This window comes from Dermacentor andersoni, chromosome 4 (assembly GCF_023375885.2).
Source record: "Dermacentor andersoni chromosome 4, qqDerAnde1_hic_scaffold, whole genome shotgun sequence".
Taxonomy (NCBI): domain Eukaryota; kingdom Metazoa; phylum Arthropoda; class Arachnida; order Ixodida; family Ixodidae; genus Dermacentor; species Dermacentor andersoni.
The window spans coordinates 77,798,192-77,821,893 of record NC_092817.1 but is presented as its reverse complement, the minus strand read 5'-3'; the positions used below and the strand labels follow the sequence as shown (position 1 = coordinate 77,821,893).

Below are 23,702 nucleotides of genomic sequence, written 5' to 3'. Positions count from 1 at the left end.
CATGCACAATATCTGCACATCGCAACGGGCGAATGTGGAACACACTCATCGCCTTGACTGATCTTGCCGTAGCGCTGGAGTTGTCAACAGCAATAAATTTATTTTACCATCGAAATTTGTTTTTCAGGCCTGCTTGATAATTCAGACATTTTTGCGACCCTGTCCATGTCTGACTGTCCATGACTGACTGTCCATGTCTGACACAAACTGAAGAGCTAAAGAACGGCAATGCGCACACATCCGATGCGGACCCCACGTGGCTGGCAATTGGCGAGAGCAAAAGGCTTCCCCGTCGCCTAGGCAACCCTTGTGCACCGGCCGGCTTGCTTGTGCATTTTTTCCCCCCTGTTCCTTGTTAGTTTGCTTGCTCTGCGTCTCCTCCTCCACATCGTCCTCATCTCTCTCCCCTCGGCCAGTGTGCCTCATTGAGAAGTGCACTCGCTGCCTGACTTGCCTGCGGGATTTTCCGGCAACCGCAGTGTATCTGGTATTTAGTCTTGCGCAGCTGCACTATAAGCGGTATGCATATACATTGAGTTCTCTGGGAGGATAGATGGGAGTCAGAAAAGACCGCATTATATCCGGTCCTGCACTATATGCGGTTACCTACGTTATCAGGTGGCCTCAGCTGTATTGCAAATGCCTTTGAAGTGTATAATTTCAATTTCTGTACAGTGCTACACAGCATTGCTGTAGCTATTGGCAACGCTTTCTGCAACTGCACAATTTTTACAGCTGGAGTACTTCGTTTGTATTAAAGTGCTGCTATCTTGTGGTTTTACATGCTCAGCAAGTTTCTTAGAAAATTGTCAAGATATGAACATCTTTTTTTTAATGAAGAAGAAAAGAAAGACAGATGGCTCGAAGTATACACTCACCTGTAGGCCTTTTACCATGGCTATCACTTCAATCAAGCCGAACTTTTCTTCATCAGTATAGTTGTAACGTGTGGCTCGCTCATACTCCTCAGCCTCCTGTGAGAAAGGTTGGAAGAGAGGGGGGGGGGAATAGGATGCTTAATATCACGCAAGTACATTTATCTAAAAGGGTGAGGGCTGGTGAACTGCTAGATGTAAGTTGATCTACATTTGCAAAGAAAGGGCTACAGGTTTGCAAGCTATAAGATACACAACACTGATGACTCAAGACCGAACACCAAAGCATTTAAATGAAGCATGTGGTGAAACGATGACGAAATTTTAGGTAACCTATAAGTCAACCAGAGCTGTGAGACTTTACTGCAATGGATAAAAACCCTTACTTCAATTGCGCTTTTAAGCACAATTCCAACATTCTTTCTGCATTTGAGAAACACATACTATTAAAGACAATTTTTGCCATGAATGTTTATTGTCTTAAACACAAATCAAACAAAATGGTAATATGAATCCTGATATCCTGGCATATACTGTATATATTCGAATCTAGGCTGATAGCTTCTTTTTCAAATAATCATATTTTCTAAACTCTAGTGTCGGCTTAGATTCGAGGATTTTAAAAAAGGCGCCAGTTTTTCATTGAAACTGCTAAATATGGTGCATAGCTAGCGCCATCTAGAAAAGTCAGTATCACAGCCGCTACTATCCGTGCTAGTAGCCAACCGTACACAAGCGAGGTCGCCATTTTGACCTGTGTCGTGTCGGCCGTATCAGTGTGCGGCGTGGCGTTATTGCGATGGCACCAAGCAGGAGATGCCACTACAGTGCCAGGTACTTTGACTGTGCGCGCCTTTAAAAAGTGCAGCATATTTAATGCGCTTGAAGGTACCAAAGATAGTGCAACGTTTGAAGGTGACAGTAACAAGGAATACAGCAATGAGTCTAGCCGCGACGAGGACGTTGAATGAGCTCTGCACGTTCAGATTCAATAAATGCTGTTTGCATCTTGTGAACGCTGCCCTCACTTTTTTTGTTTGGCTTACATTCGAGGTAATATATATATATATATATTTTTTTTTTGTTGGCTTCGGACTTTAGGGGGTCGGCTTAGAATCGGGGTCGGCCTAGATTTGAGTAAATACGGTAATGTAAAGCCCATGACACAGTGTCCCTCCTACAAACAAAAGAAAATATAAATGACAATTGCAAAGCACGTATCTTAAGAGCCTGTTGCATCTAGAGCTGCTTGATGTTCCACAGTCACAAGTTTCAATGAATTTTAGCTTTTATACTCATAACATAGTATGTGCATTATGGCAGACGCTACAGCAAAACTCCAGACCTCAAGCTTCACAGTAGTGCGTGTTAGCTGTCTTGCCGTATGCAGTAGGAAAAATACTAACCTGTGGACAGTCCTTGTTCTGGTGTGGGTCAGTAGGGTGCATCAACTTCCATGAGTAAAGCTCTGTGACGTGAGTTGTCCAGTCAGACAGGAGTTGGAGTCCCCTAAGAGCCAAGTCATTCAGCTCCTTGTTCTCTGCATCAGTTCGCGGTGTTTCTTTTACGGTTGTTGTGACCTGCAACGATATCTAGATTAATTTAAGAGCTTCAAAACAAACAATGCTCTTCCATAGAATATGATTCATCATAAAGAATGCTAAAACAAATGATCACGAGAACATTATATCTCAGTGGCACTTCTGTACACATCAAGACCTTTTCTTACGACACATTTACAGCTCTCTTCAGACAAAAAATACTCAACAGGGAGGCAGCACTAATGCATCCCAATGCTACTCCACGCACACTCCCAGATTTATCGATTAACATCGTCCCAAAGACACAGCGTGTTACAGAAGATGGCTGTGGATTAATCAGGGCTAAGTCCTGGCGTGTTCTTGAATCGTCCCCACCTTGAAATGTGGTCAGTGCTAGGCACTAATATGCAAATCCTCCCAGCTATTGGATTTCAGACACATCACCTGCCTCCAATTCAGAGGAAACAAATAAATGACCAAACAAAATAAATAAAAATGGTGGTACAGGAGAGGCAGTTGTACAGAGAGAAGAGAAAACAAGGACAGGAAAGGCAGCGAGGTCAACCAGAAGAGGGTCAGAAAAAGGATGCCAACCTCATTACTGTGACGTGCGAGTTCGCTGATGTAGCGTTCGTAGTCGTCTCGAATGGCTGGCAGGTGTTGCAAGAGGTCAGATTGAGGGCTTGGGCTGCTCGCACTTGCCAATGGCCACCGGGATGCCTCATAGTGTGGGCTGCACTTGATATAGTGGAATGGTGCTATCTGCATGTCTCCAAACAGTGGCACCATTTCCAGAGCCTACAGGGAGCCATGAAAGGGCCCAGTCATGAATGAAGTAGTGTTCATGAAGGGCTCTATGCAACAGAACGGAAACATAAAGGCTTAAAAGTCTTCATTCAGCTATGTTCTCTCAATGTGCCTCTAACACCCACTTACGCAAGCCTCATATTAAGCATTATTGACAGTGTGGAACAGTGTGCCAACTTTCTAATGTATGCTTAACCTATAGAGATCGCAAGATGCATATTAGGCCCCAAAACCTTGCATGAGTGTGCGACATGCAGGGAAAAAAAATATACAGAAACATAACGCATTAATATTTCAAACCGCAGAGAAGAAAAACTGCAACATATCGCTTTTTTTTTTGTTAGACTAAGAAAAGGCCTTCAACGTCATCATCTGGTAAGAACTGCAGTTTTCTTAGAGTGCAAATAGAATGCATAACATTGCTATGTTTGCTTCTAGGTAAATGTCCTTGCTCCTTCCACGCTCTGAATGTGTGATCTAAAACACCATCAGCAATAGGCACAAATACCCCTGGTATCAAAATGGGCCTTAAACATAGAAGTGACGCACAGCAAACACAACCAATATTTCACACAACCACTTGATCTCATCTTGCATCACAACATTAGCTTGTATGCGGACAACTTCGTTCGTGCAATATTTTTGTTATCAGTATGCTTGCAAACACAAAAACAATCACATAGAGAAGAGAGGAAAGAGCTTGCTCGCAAATGGAAACAATGGCCACTGTCCCACCACAGACAGAATGTGTGCTAGCTGCATGAATAGGTAATCCAGAAGAAGGAGAAGAAGAACAAGAACAAGAAGAAGAAAACTATCAATGAAACAGCCGCTAGGTTCCACATTTAATTTTCTGATGATAAACAGCCAGAAATGATCGAAAGATTTTTTTTAAGCTTGAAAGAGAAACTAAAGCGAAACAAATCAGTTGGAGTGATAACGTAGTACTTGAAAACGCTGTTGTCGTTAATTTTGCAAGGACAGGTTGATTATTAGAAGAGAAAATGAAGATCCAAGTATAATTTCTTTTTAATTTCAGGCCAAAACCTGAATGCTAGTACGTCAGTGTGACGTCATAGATTTCAAAGTAACTTTTCGAATTTTGGCAGCGTTGGTCGAGTCAAAATTCCAGAAACTTGCCATATTCAGTCATTGGCTCCTTTAGAACATAAGATAGTCAATCTTTACCTCTAAATAATTACCTATGTCCTAGCAGATGCCTACAAAATTCATGACGTCACGGAGGGCTAGTGCGGGAACTTCCAACGTGGCGTCACCACCCGTCTTTTGTTTTTGCGCCTTTTTTCTCATCTATCAAGTGCTTTCTCGCAGTAAGAGTGGTGTTTTGGCATTGTGGAAGGCTGATTTACTAATACAGAAGAAATCATTTTTCTCTTTATTATCCCTGTATGGACAAACACCAGTGATTGTCACAACAAATTTGTAGCCATAATTTTCATTTCATCCAAGTGGAGGCCACTTCAGCTAGCAAAGCTACGAATTTACACTGGCAAAAGTGCCACAATTATAATGTGCAATGACAACAGCAAAGAACATAATGCAAGCCCTAGGCAAGCCAAACAAAAGTGTAATTGCTCTGACATGACTTTTCCCAGCACCACTGAATGCTGTTAGTGCAGCAATGTTTCTAAAGATGATCCACCAGGTCAACCAGAACTATTAGAAATAATGAAGACGACTAATTATAGTAAGGCCGATTTTTTCATCATTTCCTACAGAATACAGTTACGGGATCTTGTGTGCAATAACACTGGGTGGCACAATTTCGACAAGCCCAATTAAATGCGTACAGGCAACAAATGACAATCGAACCTTGAATATCTTGTCAATCTTGCTGATGTTTATCCGTTTCTTCTGGTCTTGCTTGTTGATGTTGCACACCTCTCCGTCCATTAGAAAAAGACCAAATCCCATCACCTAACCACAGGAATGATAAAAAGCCATCAACAGTCTGCAAGCATCTTTCTCGAGACAGATAGTGACAACAAAATGTCAGGAATAATATTTCACTTGTTATTTTGCAACAAGAAATATTTCCTTTATTCAGATCACATGAAAAGAAAGCAAGCAAGAGATATAGAAAAAATAAATTCATAAGATATCTGAACAAGCTCTAATGCTCCTCTGAACAGCAACAAATACATAAAAATAACAGCAAGCAGCAGCAAATGCACTAAAAAAAGAAAAGAGTTAACAGTCTTTTGCTTAATACTGTTGTGACTAATAAAAAATCCAGCCCCTTGGATCCCCTCATCCTTCTTGCTCATTGCATACCAGGGGCCTTGAAGTTTGCAGTCTTGATACCATAAGGTAGCATACAAGGGTTTATTGGCCAGTTGCCTGCTCCTATGTTCACATATTATGTGACGCCTATGATTAAAGGGAATTCTATATCCACTACCTTGGCTATGAGTAGTGCTGGCTATGACTCCCAGGGCTTATCTTAAAACACACACATCCAAGGAAGTGGGTGGAAGGATGGCCACTGTGGTAGCTTAATTGGTAAGGCACCACACACATTATCTGCAGCAAGTTATCTTTTCGATCAGTTTCATTTCTCTTTACCTGATCATTTCTGCATTTATATTAAACAACTTCCTATGCTTTGTATGGCTTCTTTGCCTATTGCTTTGTATGGCTGTGAGAAACAAAAGAAATTGCAGTTTCACCCGAAAAGCGAAGCATCGATTGCAATAGCAAATTAGTGGACAGCTATACAAAGTAAGGATGGTAGTTTTATTGGCCGTATCAACTTGTAAACATAGGTATACTAACTAATTTAACAAGCATGGTGTCATGCATGCACAAGCAAACATGAACACATTTCACTCGATGACGGCGGAAACTTGCTGTCAAAATGCTGGAGTGAGGAAGTGTGGCAGCGGCAATGAGCGAATTGACCTCTGCGATGCCTCTCGCATCAACGTGAACTACGCCGCAAAAACACAGCGCATGGCAGGCTCTGTCCCCATTACAGATGGCTTTCAAGACACAGTGGCCTCCGTATTTGAGCACGCCCACCCAGGCGGCCTTGAAGAATACGCCCTCCTCTTCCTCCGGAGCGTTTCCTCCCTGCTTTCCTCCCTTGCGTACGAGAGATTGAGCCGCAATCGCCGGCTAACCCTCGCATGCTTTCACTCACAGCATACAGTGTGCAGCGACAACTTTATTGCCCTTCGACTTTATATGGAACCTCACGGCGATGCGAACAGCAGAAATGCACCTAGAGTTGCTACTGCAATAAAGATTGAGCACCTCAGAACCCCTTTTTCTTGAAAAATAATTCAATTCTGGGGTTTTACGTGCCATAACCATGATTGGATAATGAGGCACGCTATAGAGAGGGACTCTTGACTAATTTCGACCACCTAGAGCTTTTTTTATCATGCACCTAAACCTAACTAAACAAGCATTTTTGCATTTTGCCCCAATTGAAATGCGACCAACGTGGATGAGATTGAACCTGCAACCTCAAGCTCAGCAGCGAAACAGCATAGCCACTAAGGTTCTACAGTGGTTCCCCTTACCTTTCTTACTCAAACAGGAAAGGAGTCACTACAACAAACACAAGTTCAGAAGGAACAACAAAGGCAAGAGTTGCTCAATAAAGAATGTCTAGGCCCTTCCTGTGCCATCCCCCAGTGTTTTCTGGTAACCTTGCAACTTCATTGTTTTTCACCAGTGGGTGCATCGCTTTCTTTTAAATGTGGCAGTAACAGTATTTACAATACAACCTCGTTGATACATTCCCGTTACACACGTTGTCCTGGCGCCAACACTCGCGATCGAGAACACAAAAAATGACACAAGAGAGTTACGCTAATTTTTTACCGGTTGATACATTCCTGCAAAACGGAATTTTTAGCACCAAGGTTCAGTACGTCACCAAACTCCGATCGTATGATACATTTTTTGGCCACTAGATTCCATGTAAACAAGAAAATATGCGAGGTGCGCGCGATCGGGTACAGTATATAGCTGCCCGCTGCGGCAGCTTCACTGCGATACTCGCTTGCCCGTCTCGTGTGAAAATGCTGGCGTGCACTCAGTTTCTCATTTCGGTACCAGCAAATCTTCACCAGGGTTGTCGCACGTGGCATTCACAGCTATCACCACCAATCATATTGCGATAAGCATCTTGGCCTATCTGTTATACAGCGCGTGGTGCCGTCGGAAGCGTAGTGCATACTTTTAATTAGCAATAACCGAAGCGCGCCGCCGTTCCCTGCTGCAGAGTGCGATCGTATAAGTTTTCTGGCCGTTGTATCCCATGTGAATAGGAAAGAAAACGCACGAGGCGCGCACGATCGAGAACAGTATATGTCCGCCCGTCTCACGTGGAAATGATGGCCCGCACCAATACCAGCAAATCTCCGCCCGGGTCGTCGCACGCCGCATTTAACAGCTATCACCGCCAAACCTACTGCGATAAGCATCTTCACTTATTTGTTTTACAGCGCGTGGTGCGTAATGCAATTGGTAGCGTACTGCACGCTTTTAGTAGGCGATAATCCAAATGTGCTGCCGTTCCCTGCTGCAGGCGGCACGATGTGGGCATCACGTTTCATTTCGGTGGCATCCGGTGTCGCCCACCACCTCGATTTCATTTCGGTTTCCCGACGCCCTCTTAAAACAATTAGCACGCAATAGGAAAACAACAATATGCGTCTCGGGCAGCCGGAGCACCACCAGCTCGACATGCGTTGGCGTCTCGTGCTGCAACGATCCCTGCGACGCTTCGCATTACGTAGGTGTCAACAGTAGCTGAGTTTGTCAATTTTTTTTAGTTACTTCGGCATACTCATAATGGCAAGGCCTTCATCACAATTAACGAAGACAGAGACGCTACAGAGACACAGGACAGCGCTACCTCCGCATACCTTTTCCTGGTTAGTACGTTTTTTCTCGTGTTCTTTTTTTAAATGTATGAACGAGGTTCTACTGTATTTGAACACAAGTATTTCGTTGCGTCCAGTTGTGCTGATTGTGAGTCACAGTGACCACATGAGGGCAATGTACATAATCAAGTTTTGTGTGCACTTAATGGATGAGAGGGTTAGAATTGGTCGTGCTCCTACATGCATGGACACGGTTAACAACACAGCCACAGAAACTCATGCTCATTTGACTTGTGCATTTGGCAAAGACATTGTATTGTGTAACCTGTTTTCAATGGTTCAAGGATTTCAAAGAAGGCAGGGATGACCTTGATTTGCAGGGAGTGATGCTGAACCTTTTTCGGTGCCTTCAGAGGAAACCATCAACGTTGCAATGATCATAACTGAGACCAATGGATGTCTTACTGTCGAACAACACGCCCACTACCTGCACATTTCAGTGGCAAGCACATATAAAATCTTGAAGGAACATCTTCACACATCTACAGTCTGTGCATGACGGACCTCTTGACTGCTTATTCCAATCCAAAAACAAAACCTTGTGGATGTTTGCCTTTTGCCTGGAGCGGAAACTGTGTGTTGAAGTAGGTGAAAATTGGAGGAAGACCATTACTACTGCTGACAAGAACTGGGTATACTGCTGTGAAATAGCGACAAAATTCCAAAGCGCTCAGTGGGTCAAAAAGAGACAGCCTCACCAAAAAGGTTAGGATGCAGATTGGCTGCAAGAACGACAATGCAAGGGCTCATGTTGCGAACACCAACTCAATTTCTGACTTGTCAAAACATCAAAGCGATTTTCCACCTTCCACACAATTCAGACTTGGCATTGTTGCAATCGTACCGCTGGCACGAGTTGATGGGGTCTCGGTGCTGACGCCCGTTATTGCCAATGGGTCGCAAGCCCCAAGGGTAGCGTTGGCCTGGCGGCCTGGGGCACTGGAAGCATCCGAAGGTCCCGGCAAAGCATGAGAAGACTGGTAACAGAACAACTTGTTTATTCTAACATAGCAAAAGAGCGGCCGGTCAGTTCGACCGAAGTGGAGAGACGGGAGAGCACGTAACTCAACAGTACAAATCGGAGCCTCTCCCCTGGCGTCCGGGGGCAGCTGCTCTTATACTCTCGGCGTCGCGGTCCAAAAGGGAAGGAGGGAAGGTCACGGGATGAAGGTCACGGGACGGCGCAGCAGGGGCCCACGACGGCGCGAGCGGTTGAGCCGAGAGACCTCCAGGCCCCTCATTCGGGGAACTCCGCTCCCCGGCTGCCGCGCTTTGACAAGCGAGGGCACACACACACACACGCACACACGAAGACACGTGGCACTGAAACACGCCTGGACACGCTTGGCGGGTAGGCGTTGCGGCGTCGTTGAACGGGCCAAAATGTCCGCCGCTTTGAACAAAGCCCCGGCGTCCGTTGCATCCGCGCCGGCATTACCGCGCGTTGTAGGCGAAACGTAACAGACCGCCCCGCCGGGGGAAGGAGATCCCGATGGTCAGGGGACTGCATCCGCTGTCCGGAGGGATGTCGCTCGATGATGCTCATAACCGAAGTCGGGCGTCCTTTGGCGTTTCTTGAGCGCAGCGCACAGAGAAGCCCTCGTTCTCACGTTCAGGTGCACACAGGACACTGCAAAGTGACTTCGGGAGAGTTGACATTTTTGTTCTCGTTTCCGGCAAGCGTTAGAACTACGCCGAAAGTCAACCGCTCAGTCAGCAAGCACGGCACAACCCTCACTAAGCCCTGCCAGGCTCTTTCCCCTTTTATGCTGCTGCCTAGTTCCTTACAGTAGGTTGGCAGCACTCAGAACGCGTCCACAAATCGGAAAAATTGCACTAAAAAGCACATCATCACTTTGAAACACTACACAAAAGCAATAGGTTAAAAAAAATCCTGCCTCAGGAAGAAAAACATCAGTAACAAGCAATTTTGAGGCTGATTCCCACGTTAGGGGCTTCGACTTAAGCCATCGGCGTTACCGTTGAGACTCCCCTTTTTGTAACGCACCTCAAAGGAATATTGTTGCAAAGCGAGGCTCCAGCGCAGGAGGCGGCCATTTTTGGGAGAGATGGTCTGCAGCCATTGGAGAGGGCAGTGATCCGTTTCAATGATAAACCTCGAGCCAGCTAGGTAACATGACAATTTCTGAACGGCCCACACGATACACGCACACTCTTTCTCGGTGGCGCTATACGCCTGCTCACGACTCGTCAGCTTACGACTAGCATACAGGACGGGGTGTTCTACTTCTCCATTTTCCCGTTGGCACAGTACAACGCCCATGCCTCGCTCACTAGCATCACACTGAACAACGAACCCTTTTGTGTAGTCGGGCGATCGTAGCACAGGCTGGCTTGTTAGGGCGCTCTTTAGGGCGCTAAAAGCTCTTTCCTTCGTCTCATCCCAGACGACTGTTTGCGGCTCTGTCTTTCTTAGAGCATCCGTCAAGGGAGCCGCGATATCAGAGTACCTGGGGATGTATCTCTGATAGTAGCCGGCGACACCTAAGAACGACCGAATATCGGTCTTCGTACGCGGTTGCGGGAAGTCTCGCACAGCGGCCACCTTTATTTCAGAGGGGCGGCGTCGACCCCGACCAATCACGTGTCCGAGGTAGACAACCTCGGCCTGTGCTAACTGGCACTTGGGAGCCTTGACTGTCAAGCCCGCATCGCGCAGGCGGGTTAGCACTGCCCGCAAGTGCGCCATATGTTCCGGCCAGGATGCGGAGAATATCGCTACGTCGTCTAGATACGGTAAAGCGAATTCTTGCTGTCCCCGCAACACTTTATCCATGAGGCTTGAAAAGCAGTATGGCGCGTTCTTCAAACCAAAACTCAAAACTTTAGGACGGAATGTCCCCATTGGTGAAATGAACGCCGCATACCTACTAGCCTCTTCTGTAAGTGGAACCTGCCAATAACCCCTGACAAGATCTAGGGTGGAAATAAACTGAGCGCTACTCACTCTCTCAAGGCGCTCCTCGATGTTAGGGATCGGATAAATTTGATCCTTAGTGATGGAATTAAGCCTGCGGTAGTCGACGCAAGGACGAGGTTCCTTGCCCGGTACCTCAACTAAAATCAAAGGGGAGGTATAATCACTCTCACCCGCTTCAATAACACCGAGCTGTAGCATTTTCTTTACCTCAGCCTCCATAATATCGCTCTGGCGGGGTGACACCCGGTACGCCTTGGATCGTACTGGCTCTGGGGAGGTAAGTTCTATGTCATGAGTAAGGACAGAAGTCCTACCAGGCCTCTCAGAGAACAGACCTTGAAACTCTTGTAAGAGCTGGTGTAGTTCGGTTTTCTGCTCAGGCGACAGCGATGCTTTACTTATTAAGTCACTAATGACTTGATCGGTGTCTTTCCTGTTCGTCACTGAGCCTAGTCCCGGAAGCTCGACCGGAAGCTCTTCTAACTTTCCCGCATCGGGAATTTCCTCTCCAGTATCTGGTGCCTTTAACGCTACAGGCTCAATTTTATCCCGTTCGGGCGTGCTCTGAATACTAGCTTGCTGCGCCTCTGACCCTTTTTCATCGTTCAACAACGTCGGCCCCGCAACTACCGCCTTTGCAGCGAGCTCCCGAACCTTCGATCTGGTTAAGGCCTGAACGCTAGCCTCACCAAACAAAAGCCCCTTCTCGCGCAGGAGGTGATCGGACCTGTTCGAAAATAGGTACGGGTACTGGGGGGGCAGCATAGATGACACTGCGGCCTCCGTCTCAAGTGCTCCGAAAGGTCCTTCAATAAGCACTTTTGCTACCGGCAGACACACGCTATGAGCTTCCACTGCTTGCTTGATCCATGCGCACTCGCCCGTGAACATATCGGGTTCTACGTAAGAGGGGTGAACTACATCCATTGTAGCTGCGGAATCGCGAAGCACTCGGCACTCTTTCCCGTTCACGAGGAGGTCTCGCATGTAAGGCTCGAGAAGCTTCATGTTCTCGTCAGTGCTGCATATAGACAAAAACACGACTTTTGTTTTTGTTTCTGGGCACTGCGCCGAAAAGTGACCCGGCTTCTGGCACGTATAACAAACGCGCGCTTGCCTCGTCTCGAACCGCTTTCCGCGTTCGGCTTCGGTTGCCGCCGTCTCCTCACGTTCGGTCGGACACTGCGCCGAAAAGTGACCCGGCTTCTGGCACGTATAACACACGCGCGCTCGCCTCGTCTCGAACCGCTTTCTCATGGGCGTGAACTTCGGCCTCTCAAACTTGGAGCCAAATTCACCCTTTTGACCGTCCTTAGCTCCGCGAGCCCGACGCGTCACAAACTCCTCGGCTAACTCAGCGGCTCTAGCCACCGTACTAACGTCTGGCCTATCCAAGACCCAGTACCGCACGTTCTCAGGTAACCGACTATAAAACTGTTCTAGCCCGAAACACTGCAGAACTTTCTCATGGTCACCAAACGCTTTCTCTTCTTTGAGCCACTCCTGCATGTTTGACATAAGCCTGTACGCAAACTCTGTATATGACTCACTTTTGCCTTTCTCATTTTCCCGAAACTTCCGACGGAACGCCTCCGCTGACAGCCGGTACTTTTTTAGCAGACTCGATTTCACTTTGTCGAAATCCTCTGCGTCCTCTCTCTCCAAGCGAGCGACTACGTCGGCCGCCTCGCCGGGTAGCAAAGTGAGCAAGCGCTGTGGCCACGTTTCCCGAGAGAACCCCTGCTTCTCGCACGTTCGCTCAAAGTTAACCAGGAACAAACCAATGTCCTCTCCAAGCTTAAACGGCCGCATCAGGTCAGTCATTTTGAACATTACTCGTTCTCCTGCACCGTGTGCCTGACTTCCATTACGAGCGCGTTCCATCTCTACCTCGAGACGCTTCATTTCCAAAGCGTGTTCGCGCTCTTCTTTTTCTTTCTGTTCTTTTCGTTCACGCTCATCTTTCTCTTTCTGTTCTTTAAGTTCACGCTCCCTCTCCTCAATGGTCTCAAGGCATTCCGACAGCTCGTCATCCTCAGCTTCTAACTCAAGAATAGCCCTTAGCAGTTCTGGTTTTCTGAGTTTGTCTGAGACATCCAGACCCAACTCTCTTGCAAGCTCCAGCAATATCGGTTTGCGCAACGACTTCAAATCCATGGCTGCTCTGAATGCTGCTTTCTCTACTGCCTACTATTGTCTTGCCGCAAACTAACCCGGTAGCAACGACAACCACAATTACCAGCTCTGTTTCTAACACTAACAAAAGCCTGGCAAAACTCAGAAGAAGAAAGTCCCGCACTCACCAAACCTCGCAGCCAAGACTTCAGCGCAGTCGTTCCGCTGCAGGCAACCAGTCATCACACAGGGCTCGTTGCGCTGCTCCCGGATGGTCGTTGTGCTGCTCAGCATACAGTCAACCGCATCTCTTCGCTGCTGGCCTCCGTTGGCGCGATCTCACCGCTGGCAACCAGATGTTGCAATCGTACCGCTGGCACGAGTTGATGGGGTCTCGGTGCTGACGCCCGTTATTGCCAATGGGTCGCAAGCCCCAAGGGTAGCGTTGGCCTGGCGGCCTGGGGCACTGGAAGCATCCGAAGGTCCCGGCAAAGCATGAGAAGACTGGTAACAGAACAACTTGTTTATTCTAACATAGCAAAAGAGCGGCCGGTCAGTTCGACCGAAGTGGAGAGACGGGAGAGCACGTAACTCAACAGTACAAATCGGAGCCTCTCCCCTGGCGTCCGGGGGCAGCTGCTCTTATACTCTCGGCGTCGCGGTCCAAAAGGGAAGGAGGGAAGGTCACGGGATGAAGGTCACGGGACGGCGCAGCAGGGGCCCACGACGGCGCGAGCGGTTGAGCCGAGAGACCTCCAGGCCCCTCATTCGGGGAACTCCGCTCCCCGGCTGCCGCGCTTTGACAAGCGAGGGCACACACACACACACGCACACACGAAGACACGTGGCACTGAAACACGCCTGGACACGCTTGGCGGGTAGGCGTTGCGGCGTCGTTGAACGGGCCAAAATGTCCGCCGCTTTGAACAAAGCCCCGGCGTCCGTTGCATCCGCGCCGGCATTACCGCGCGTTGTAGGCGAAACGTAACAGCATCATGTTACTTCTTGCACCCCATGACAAAGATAAATCTGAAGGGACTATGCTTTGATGAGGAACAAGATGCAGTCAAGGCACTGGAGGCAATTTTCCAGAATAATGGCAAAAGATGGCTTCAGCCATGTTTCTCAGGCTTGGTAAGCATAATAGGACAGATGCATTTCGCTTAATACAAAGTACATAGGAGGAAATAAAAGTGTCGATAATTATTTTCCACAAATAAAAGCTTCAGAGCGCCAGTCACAGTTTTATCAAACAACCCTCATGTGATGCACTCACCTTAACCAGCATGTGCTTCTCTGCAGGCAGCATGTACATTTTGGTCTCATACATCTGGACACAGATGTTGACAATGTCTGCTAAGAGGTCATCATAGCCAACAATCTTCTCCAGGGTCTCCTTAAGTGTGTCGCGTATTTTGTTTTGCGTTGCCAGAAACATGGACAGGTTCTGCGACTCCTGAAGTGCTTGAGAGTCGGCCATTACCTTCAGGAACTGGGCTGCCCTGGAAGACAAATCTTGGATATAATCGAGATGCAATTTGTGCATTTGAACAATCAAGACAATTTGAAAGGGACCGAAAACAAGACAAAAATAAAGAAAAAAGACTGATACGAAAGAAACATAGTACACAACTTCCAAAGTATTAATGACCTTGCAAGATGTTCATGCGATTGCAAATAGGTATCAAGCATAAGAAAAAAAAATTAAATAAAACACTCAAAGATCAGTTCGATCTATATCAGTGGTTTGAGAGTAAGTTGCGCAGAATTATGTGATGTGTTTTGCTGGCAAAGATAAAAGACGCAGTGCCACATCTATTTCAAATCTTTTAGTGAGAAAGAACTTCAAAGATAAACTGTTTTTAATGTGGGGAGAGGGATTCTATTACCGTTTACTACCTAGAAAAGAGAGCATGGTGTCTACAAAGTTGACATTTTCAAGTTCCCTGAGTTTTTCAGGTTTTCCCTGAGTGACACAGAACTTTATTTTATGTCAAGACAAGCTCACACCCCATCACTCAATGCTGTCACTCTCAAGCAAGCGTTGGAAAAGATAAAGAACAACTTAATCCAGTTTGAATAGAAAGGAGTAGTGTTTATTTTATTCAAAATAGAGAAATGAATGGAAGGGATAGTAAAATGCACAGCAACTAAAATACATTCAAAAAAGAAAAAAATGATAAAGCCCAATGCAAATCGAGTCGAACATCTTCAAATATGAATAAAAATAGATGTATACAGAACCTAATATTTTCAAATATGAGTTATTTCTATCAAGTGAAAGCAAGATCACTGGCATTAGGCCCAAACTTTGTCACAAGTGAGATTTTCTCAGCAGCTGGAAAGTCAACCTCAACTGCCCTCACATACTCTAAGCCCGCACACCATGCCTCCATTTTGCATTTCACTGCTTTCAAGAGTTTATCTTGATTTGGATGGGGGTCGCCTGCATCATGGCGTCAGCCAACACTTTGCTTCAAAGAAGAGGCAGCAGAGTTCCTTTCCCAATATTCCTCAATGCGACAGTCATTTCTCTTCTTGCCCTTGTTAAACTGCGTGTTTGCCCCAAGGATTATTTGAAGCATCCTCTTGGTCAGTTTTATAGTCAACGTCCGATTTTTCGGACTCCCTAGGGGCCACGAAAACGTCCAAAAAATCAGGTCACGCAGTCCGAAAAAAATGAATGCATGTCTTTTACTGGCCTTAAGGGCTCAAATCGTCACAGGCACGCCTGAAAAAGCTCTGAACGCCTGCCAGTGCACGTATTAGGCATATCGGTCCTCTTACTTTGACAAAAGACGGCGGGTGCACGCGTGTATAATTAGGGAGTATGCACTGTGCCCAGTGACAATTGCCCCTTCCCACGCTTGTTAAGCTTCACCGCACTACTTCACGTACGCTTCACCGCGTAACATCACTGTGCTGAGGCGAAGCTAAGTTTCGGGAACCAGCATTATGCAACGCGCTATGCTTTCTAAGCTTCGAAGTCAATCGCGAGGTTTACAGAGGCGGAGTCGGTGCCACTGCTGACAGCGGCGAATTCTTTTAATGAATAATACGGCACCTGACGGCAAGAACCTTAAGAGCGAACGTCGAACCAACTAAGACTAGCGTTTCCGAGGTGGTGGCTACGGCTGCCAGCGGATCTAAGTGCGAGAGCGCTGGTTTGACGCGGCGAGATAACCAAACGGCGGTGTTGGCGTTGATTAATGGCATTTCGGACTTGCGGTCGCGGCAAAAAGTCCTTAAAATCGGACAGCGACAGGTTCTTGCATCTGACTCTATTTTGACATTGACTCTACGGGGCATGTGGTGGCGCTGCGAAGGCGTCTACATTATCGGGCATTTCCTAAATATAGTGCGTCCGGAAAATCGGTCGTTGACTTCACACTGGCAATTCCTCCAGCTGACGACACGGCGTCAAGAGCAATCCGTTACAATTCGTCTCTTCTACTCGAACCAGCAGTAGGCCGATTTTCGTTCCCTTTCAATAAATTGACAGCTACTTTTCTCTGATTGAAGCACTAATTCCCTGAATTTTCCCTGAGTATTTCTATACTATTCAAAATCACTGATGATTCCTGGTTTTCCCGGTTGGTAGACACCCTGGAGAGCGAAACACTGGGAATTACGTGTATACCTACATCCATTTGGATCAGCCCAAGGCACCATTCCACAGATTATACGTGTTTTGAACTGTATATACAAATTATAGATGCATTGTCGTACCGTATGCACATCTAGAGCAACTAAGGATGAACATACCTCCTGTAAGTTGCATAGTCATTTTTCACACTGGACTTCATGTTTTTCAGCTCATCCAGCACAGCAAACATATTGATGAACTTGCCAAGGGTTAAGAGGTAGGCTTCTGACACGAAGTCTTTCCGTTTTTCAGCATGGCACAACCTCCTAACCTCAGCTGTGAACCGGTCAATGGCCCTTCTCTGAAAGTGCAGAAGGATGCTTTATTTCCTGCTAAACATTAGCTAAAGCAGTGCAAAGTGGCCTCTAAAGAAGCATGCATAAAAGGTTAACAAATGTGAGGAAGTGGATTCAAACACCAAACCAAAGGGTCCATGAAAAGCACCTGTCAACAGTTTATATATATATATTTAACCCAAGAAAGCACTAACGCCATTTTATCTAAAGGAAAGGTATAACAACTCGATCACATTTTCTGGCTTCTGAGAGTACATTCATACCAAACAAATTATGAAATGGTAATTGAGTTAAAATTAATTTTATAGTAATAAATAAATTATTACATTGCTCAGCTATCCACTAACTGAAACCTCGCTCCAGAGTGCCAAAAATGCAACTATAGTTCTTGTGATTTCTTTTTTTTTTTTTCGAGGCATCAAATTCGACATACCAAATATGATATATTCGACTTCGTGGGGTTAAATTAAAAGGTAGTCACAATGAGAATGTGTGCCTCAGAGTACTATATTGTGCAAAATTTAAAGAATGTGAAAATGCAAGCATCTTTCATCAAGTTCTACTACTACAGCTTAGCTTGTCAAAGATATGCGTGTTGACTGGCGCAGTCGGTGACAGTGAAAATGTTAGAACTATAGCAAAAAGATAAAGACCTTGTAACCTAGATATTGGAGTGTTATGCAGAAGTTTCAGAAATATTTCTGCCAATGAATCCCACAGAAAGTAGCATACACTGAAACAGAACCAAGAGTTGCCCCTCCTGCCTTTTCCCCCAATGTCCCCCACCCTACACCACCCTTGGTTTACTAACACACAGCTTGACCACAGAAACACTCAAGGGTTTGTAGTATAGAACACTGAGAGACAAAAAGATTGTCTAGTGGTTCTCAAATGTTTCTATGCTTCATAAACATGCACTTCCTTGAGTCAACAAGTTTACAGAAATGTAAGCTGATGTGATCTAATTCAGTGGGAATAAAAAAGTGACCAGCAATGTATGCAATATAGATAAACAGCTTGCAACCTGAAAGTACATGAAATCTTACCTGAAAGTACATGAAGTTGAGCAACTTGTTCACCTCAGGTGCAAGCACTTCAACTGTCTTTTCATAAATCTCTACCCTATTCGGTTGCTCATTTGACTTAGGCTGGAAAGAACATAGACAAGCATAAAATAATTGCAAAATTGCAGTCACACAAATTATAAAGTACTGAAAATATAATAAAAGAAAGGCTGTACCTGTGGAATGGCACGTGAGCAACACCTCCATGTATAAAGCATGACTGCATGCTCCTGTCCTTGCTCAAGCATTTCATTCTGCAACAAGTTTAGAGGAACTAGTTAAATTACGCTGACGTCGAGAACTGTGGTAATCAAGACACTTCTAGGCTCTTTAGATGTGAATGTCGCCCACACAATAACAAACTCATACCGAAGATGATAGCTAGACAGATCACCTTCAGGTGCTGTGTGCATAATCGTGCATACTAAGACATTGCATCAAAAGTAAAAGCACTGATGAAAATTATGCACTGAAGACCACGTAAACCTTTCGTATACATCTTGACACACTTACAGCCCTACCAACTTTAACAGTTGGGGAAAGCTGCTGTTGAAGACAAAAAATACTAAATATTCGTAAAATATATTAAATTCTTTTAATGGTCAAGATGTTATCTATTTGTATTTAAAAAGAAAAAAACATCACACACATTCTCCTCTGAGGAAATGCTCTCTGAGCTATATGAAAATGCTGTATGGTATATGGAAAAATGATCTGCATCTCAAACTGAAATGTCCATGAAATTTTTCATGAAATATTTACAGAATGCAAACTTAAATTTCAGTTGCCATTATGCAATTGGTTCTATGAAAGAACAGTACTGCTGCTGCTAGGTCAGAATAAAAGAGGGCACCCAAAACTTAGCCTCTGAAATATCGATGGGGGACTGTATTCATATTCAATTAAAATGAGTTTTGACCTGCACTGGCCACAAATGAAAAACCATAAGATTATTGGTTTCAATACAACAATCGTAAAAAAGCTCTAAAAATTGTAAAAGTTGATAGGTATGCACTTCTGATTTGACCTGTGCATTAAGTTTGAATAATTTGCACTATGTTCTTAAGTAAAACAATTTGGGTACATGGCTGGCAGTTAGCTATCAGTGTGACTATGTCGTTGTGTAGTGCGTACACCTTTTCCCTAGTTTTTCACAGTATTTTACATCAGGCTTTCTTTTTTTTTCAAGAGGCTGGACAGGTGCTTTCCAATTATGCTAGACATAAAACTGTTAATGTTCTCATATCTGACATTCCTGTGGAGAGCTCTCACATTTAGACAACATTCTGTAAATTAGATAAAACTAACAGAGGAATAAAACATTTTTGATTCATTATAGAGCTGTATGTGTTTCATGATTCTGAAGATGCAAGAAATGTGGTGAAACAAAATTTTCAATAATAATTGCAATAATTGGTGCCTGAAGGGGAAGTTAAACATGGTAACTGCAGAAGCGTACGCATTTGGGCTGGTTGGTTCATGACTTGAGCAGAAACAGTGCAAAATAGCAGGACCTAAGAATGGGACAGACAACAGTGCTGACTAACAACCTAATGTTTATTACAGCGAAGCTGTATAAGCTACCCTCCGGCAGTGGTTGATGTCCGTCCGTCAACATGTCGTGTCGACACGAAAACATTTTCGTCTCCAGTTTCTAGCGAATGCTCTGTAGCTCTTAATGTAATGTAGGAATTCGGAAAAATCGTACTGAAACTAGTCGCGGGGACGACTACCACTACGGCAAGTTTCATTTACTTGTCATAATTAGTTAGTTCACAGTGAAGTTGTAAACGTTACAGAATTCCCATCTGCTCTCAGTACATGGCCATCTACGGAGGGAGTGTGGTTACAGAAAATAGCTGCAACTTTTATTTTATTGAATCTATCCCTAAACAAATTATATGACAATTAGCCACTATGACGACTCTAACATTACAACGAGTTTCATCTACTTCTCATAATTACGTAGTTCACAGTGAAGTTGTAAATATTGTGGAATTCCCTTCTGGCATGCAGCAGTACTTGCCCACGTCACTACTTCATAAAAAAATAAGAAAAAATCCCTCCACAGTCAAAAGATGTATTCGTTGTCTGTGTCCCTCAATAATAATAATAATAATAATAATAATAATAATAATAATAATAATACCTAGATATCCATAGGTGTGTGAAGGTAAAACACGCCACAGCTTTGCTGCTCGTCCTTCACAGAGTGGAAGAGCTGATGAATTTTTTCTTTCAAGCACCATATCTCTGTCTCCCTTGCAAAGTGGTAATTATATATGCTACTTGAAAGAATAAACTATTAGTCATTAGTCAGCGCCGCTGTCTACCCCTTTCTTACATCCTGTTTCTGTGTGCTGTTTCTGCTAAAGTCATCAATGGGATAACTGCTGTAGCCATGGCCAGAGAAAAAGGAAGAAAGTACACGGGCCCCAACTTTATATTACAGCGAAGCTGTTTACCTCTACCAACAGGCGATTCTTTTGTGGCGGTCCACAGAAAACTCGGCTTTCTAGAAATCGACGATTGAGCGCAAAAAACACTCAAATGTAGCGCACACGCACACGGGCGGCACGGTGTCACCGTGCAGTATGGATCACGACGAGAGTCACCAAACAATGGGTTGGCGGAATGGGAATAAGATATGCGTAGAAAGGTGCAATATAGGCTCTTGAAGCAACATCGTAGGCAAAACCCTTCGAACCAAGAGGCCGAGCATCGGGCGAGAGTCAAAGAAGCGGACCTCAAGCTACGCGCTCGCTCGAGCTGCGAGGAGAGACGAGAAGCGGAGAACGAAGTGAAACACCGCAAGTACCACGCCGACAAGATCACCACGTTCATGGGAGCGACATTGAAATTCAAGCGCAAGTTCCTCGATGTGGAATTCGGATTCTCCTGCGCCATGCGCGACCGCCTGTGGTTCCGCAACGACTTGTCGCGCATGTCCACCGTAAAGAACTCCACAAAGAAACGCAGTGCCCTCGACATCCTCCCTTGTACGTTACCTGGAGATGCCGTGTCTGATTTCGATGTGTGCAGTTAAGTGGATGGTTACAGCTTCGCTGGCAATGCACCTTCACAGAGTGAATTGGGCCTTCAAATTTTTTATTCATACCAGAGTCCTTCAATACTTTTCATCTGGTCATGAAACTTCTGCATAATGCTATGGGAGGGCTTCATAAAGTGCCTGCAGTGGTTGCACCGTGGTATTGGCACAAGTAGAAGGCGGACTGGAGCAGATGCCGAACGGACGCCACAGACGTTCTTTGCGTGCACTCGCTATCGCACAGGGGTCGACTGCCTGTACCAGCATGTGAATATTGTCGACACAATATGCAAATAGCCACCCTGTTTCTGTACATTGTTCAGAAACTTAAATGCAAACAATTTTGAAACAACTCCAATTCCTTGTTTCATTTCCAGGTTCAAGTGCGTTAACAACAGCGGCTTAATTAATAATTCAAACTGTACACTTCGACTACATTGTTAGAAACCAACTACAGAGCAAGTTGACATCATGCTTTTATGTAATTGCATGTAAAAAACACCTGCGTTTAAAGCTAGCAAGACTAACCAATGGATTACTAAACTACTTAATAAACAAATTACCAGATTACTAAATCCTTACTAATTATTACTAATGTACTTACCAACTAATTACTAAACTAACAAAGCTAACCAACTGAATAACTATCCAAACAAATATGCAATTATTAACTGCTTATCAAACTACGTTAACTATCTAAACTCAATAATAAGTAACGTAACCCACTACAATAACAAAACCTACTCAACCAATAAATTACAATATGATTAAGTAATAGGCCAGCTAAACTAAATAAGTAAGGTAGCTAGCAAAACTAATGAACTAATCAAACTAACAAAGCTAATAAACTGATTAACTAAGTTATCTAACTGAAACAATGAAATTATTCACTAATAACCCATCTAACTACAATAACTAAGAAAATACATACAATCAACTTGCTAACTAATCAACTGATAACACACTGAAATAGCTAACCAAATATAACTGGCTTATCCAACTAACGAGACAAAGTGCAAATAGACAGCCAAATGAAACAGTTTGTGTAAGGAAGGCTACTAGGGTGAACAAGGGATGACATCAATCATAAAACAGTGCCGTGTATAATTTAAACAGAATCACATCGCACATTAAATTATTTTGCCAAAAGTTCCCTTTGCATGTTATGTTCACTGTACAAGCATGCTGAAATAAATGTGGGAGAGGCACCTTTTCTCGTGAAAGATTTGCACGATTGCACAGCCCAGCCATCTGGCGTGGCAGATTGTTCCCCTTCTACTTACGCCAACGACTCTGATACCACCTTCTGTCCCCATATGAAACTTTTAGGGAAGTTTCATGACCAGATGAAAGGTATTGAAGGACCCTGTTTATACATACTGCAATCCCACTATGGCTTTTGCAAGAGTGGAGAAAACATTACACATTAAGTGCTGATCACTTGATCAGTCACTGTAAATGAACAAAGACCTCAAGGTGGAGCATTCCAATGTTCCTCAATTAAATAAAAACCCAGTGGTTATACATGTCAGTTCTAAGCTGTTATGTTGAAAGGTTTAGCCTGCAAGAGCTACAACTACATGAAGTTTAATAGAGTTTTATGTATTAATCTAAGCAGATACAGTGTGACAAGTTAATTACGATATGCAGAGAATAAGTTGTCCGTGCCCTCAGTGCATGAAACGAGACATGAGCAATAGACAGGCTAGAAGACTTAAAGTACATACAGTGGGGGTGATCAGAAAGAAAGCTAGCTATCCAGTCAACTAGTTTAAGACTATTTAAGATAACACAGTTAATACAGCAGCTTAGGGAGAAACGCAGTCGCAAATACTTTGGACAAACCTATGAATATTGTGTGATGCTTTATACTAGTATCTAATGCTTTAGCAATATTGTGAAGAATTTATTCAGTCATGTTATGGTACTCAGACCACAGCAAAAACCATGCTAACAATTACAAGTATGTTATTAGATTACAGGTACTCAATGAAATGCTTGTAGATTATGTTCTAGTAGTTTACAAAAGTGAGAGTTAGGGAAAGCAGTCGGTTGTTAATGTCTGCTTGTTACTGGACTTACAGAAAGCTAGAATTTCAGCTCATCACCATAAAGAGCTCAGCTGCAGTTTGCATGTACTTTTGGGGATTAGGATGTGTTGCCTTTTGCCCTATTTCTTTGTGTGAAATAAACCACAATTTTTTTTACGCTTGCTTCTTAAGAAGATTTTAAAAAAGGTACTATCAGGGAATTTGTACTGGTCAAGGGCCATTATCATATGGCTTGGCAGTGGTGGATAGCACGTAGTGTAGATTTTGCTGACTTTTGAAAACTCTTCAATCTCTTCACTCATCAGTTTAGTTCTGTGGTTTATGATCCATTAATGCAGTTTTACCTCGAATACAGTCTCTGTCTATTGTGTCTGTCATGCATATGTTAGCGCAATATT

At 44.4% G+C, this 23,702-nt stretch overlaps 1 protein-coding gene across 2 annotated transcripts in view; it reads right to left on the bottom strand.

The window, feature by feature from the left end:
- Nucleotides 1–23,702, bottom strand: part of Cyfip (Cytoplasmic FMR1-interacting protein Sra-1) — a 61,613-nt gene that overhangs the window by 36,534 nt on the left and 1,377 nt on the right. For both annotated transcript variants that reach the window (XM_072287873.1, XM_072287872.1), the window contains 8 exons: nucleotides 18,381–18,458; nucleotides 18,187–18,288; nucleotides 16,964–17,145; nucleotides 14,475–14,700; nucleotides 5,057–5,161; nucleotides 3,011–3,214; nucleotides 2,282–2,455; nucleotides 879–974 (listed from right to left, as the gene is read on the bottom strand). In XM_072287873.1, coding sequence (XP_072143974.1) covers nucleotides 879–974; nucleotides 2,282–2,455; nucleotides 3,011–3,214; nucleotides 5,057–5,161; nucleotides 14,475–14,700; nucleotides 16,964–17,145; nucleotides 18,187–18,288; nucleotides 18,381–18,458 — 1,167 coding nt within the window. The remainder of the gene's footprint in view (nucleotides 1–878; nucleotides 975–2,281; nucleotides 2,456–3,010; nucleotides 3,215–5,056; nucleotides 5,162–14,474; nucleotides 14,701–16,963; nucleotides 17,146–18,186; nucleotides 18,289–18,380; nucleotides 18,459–23,702) is intronic.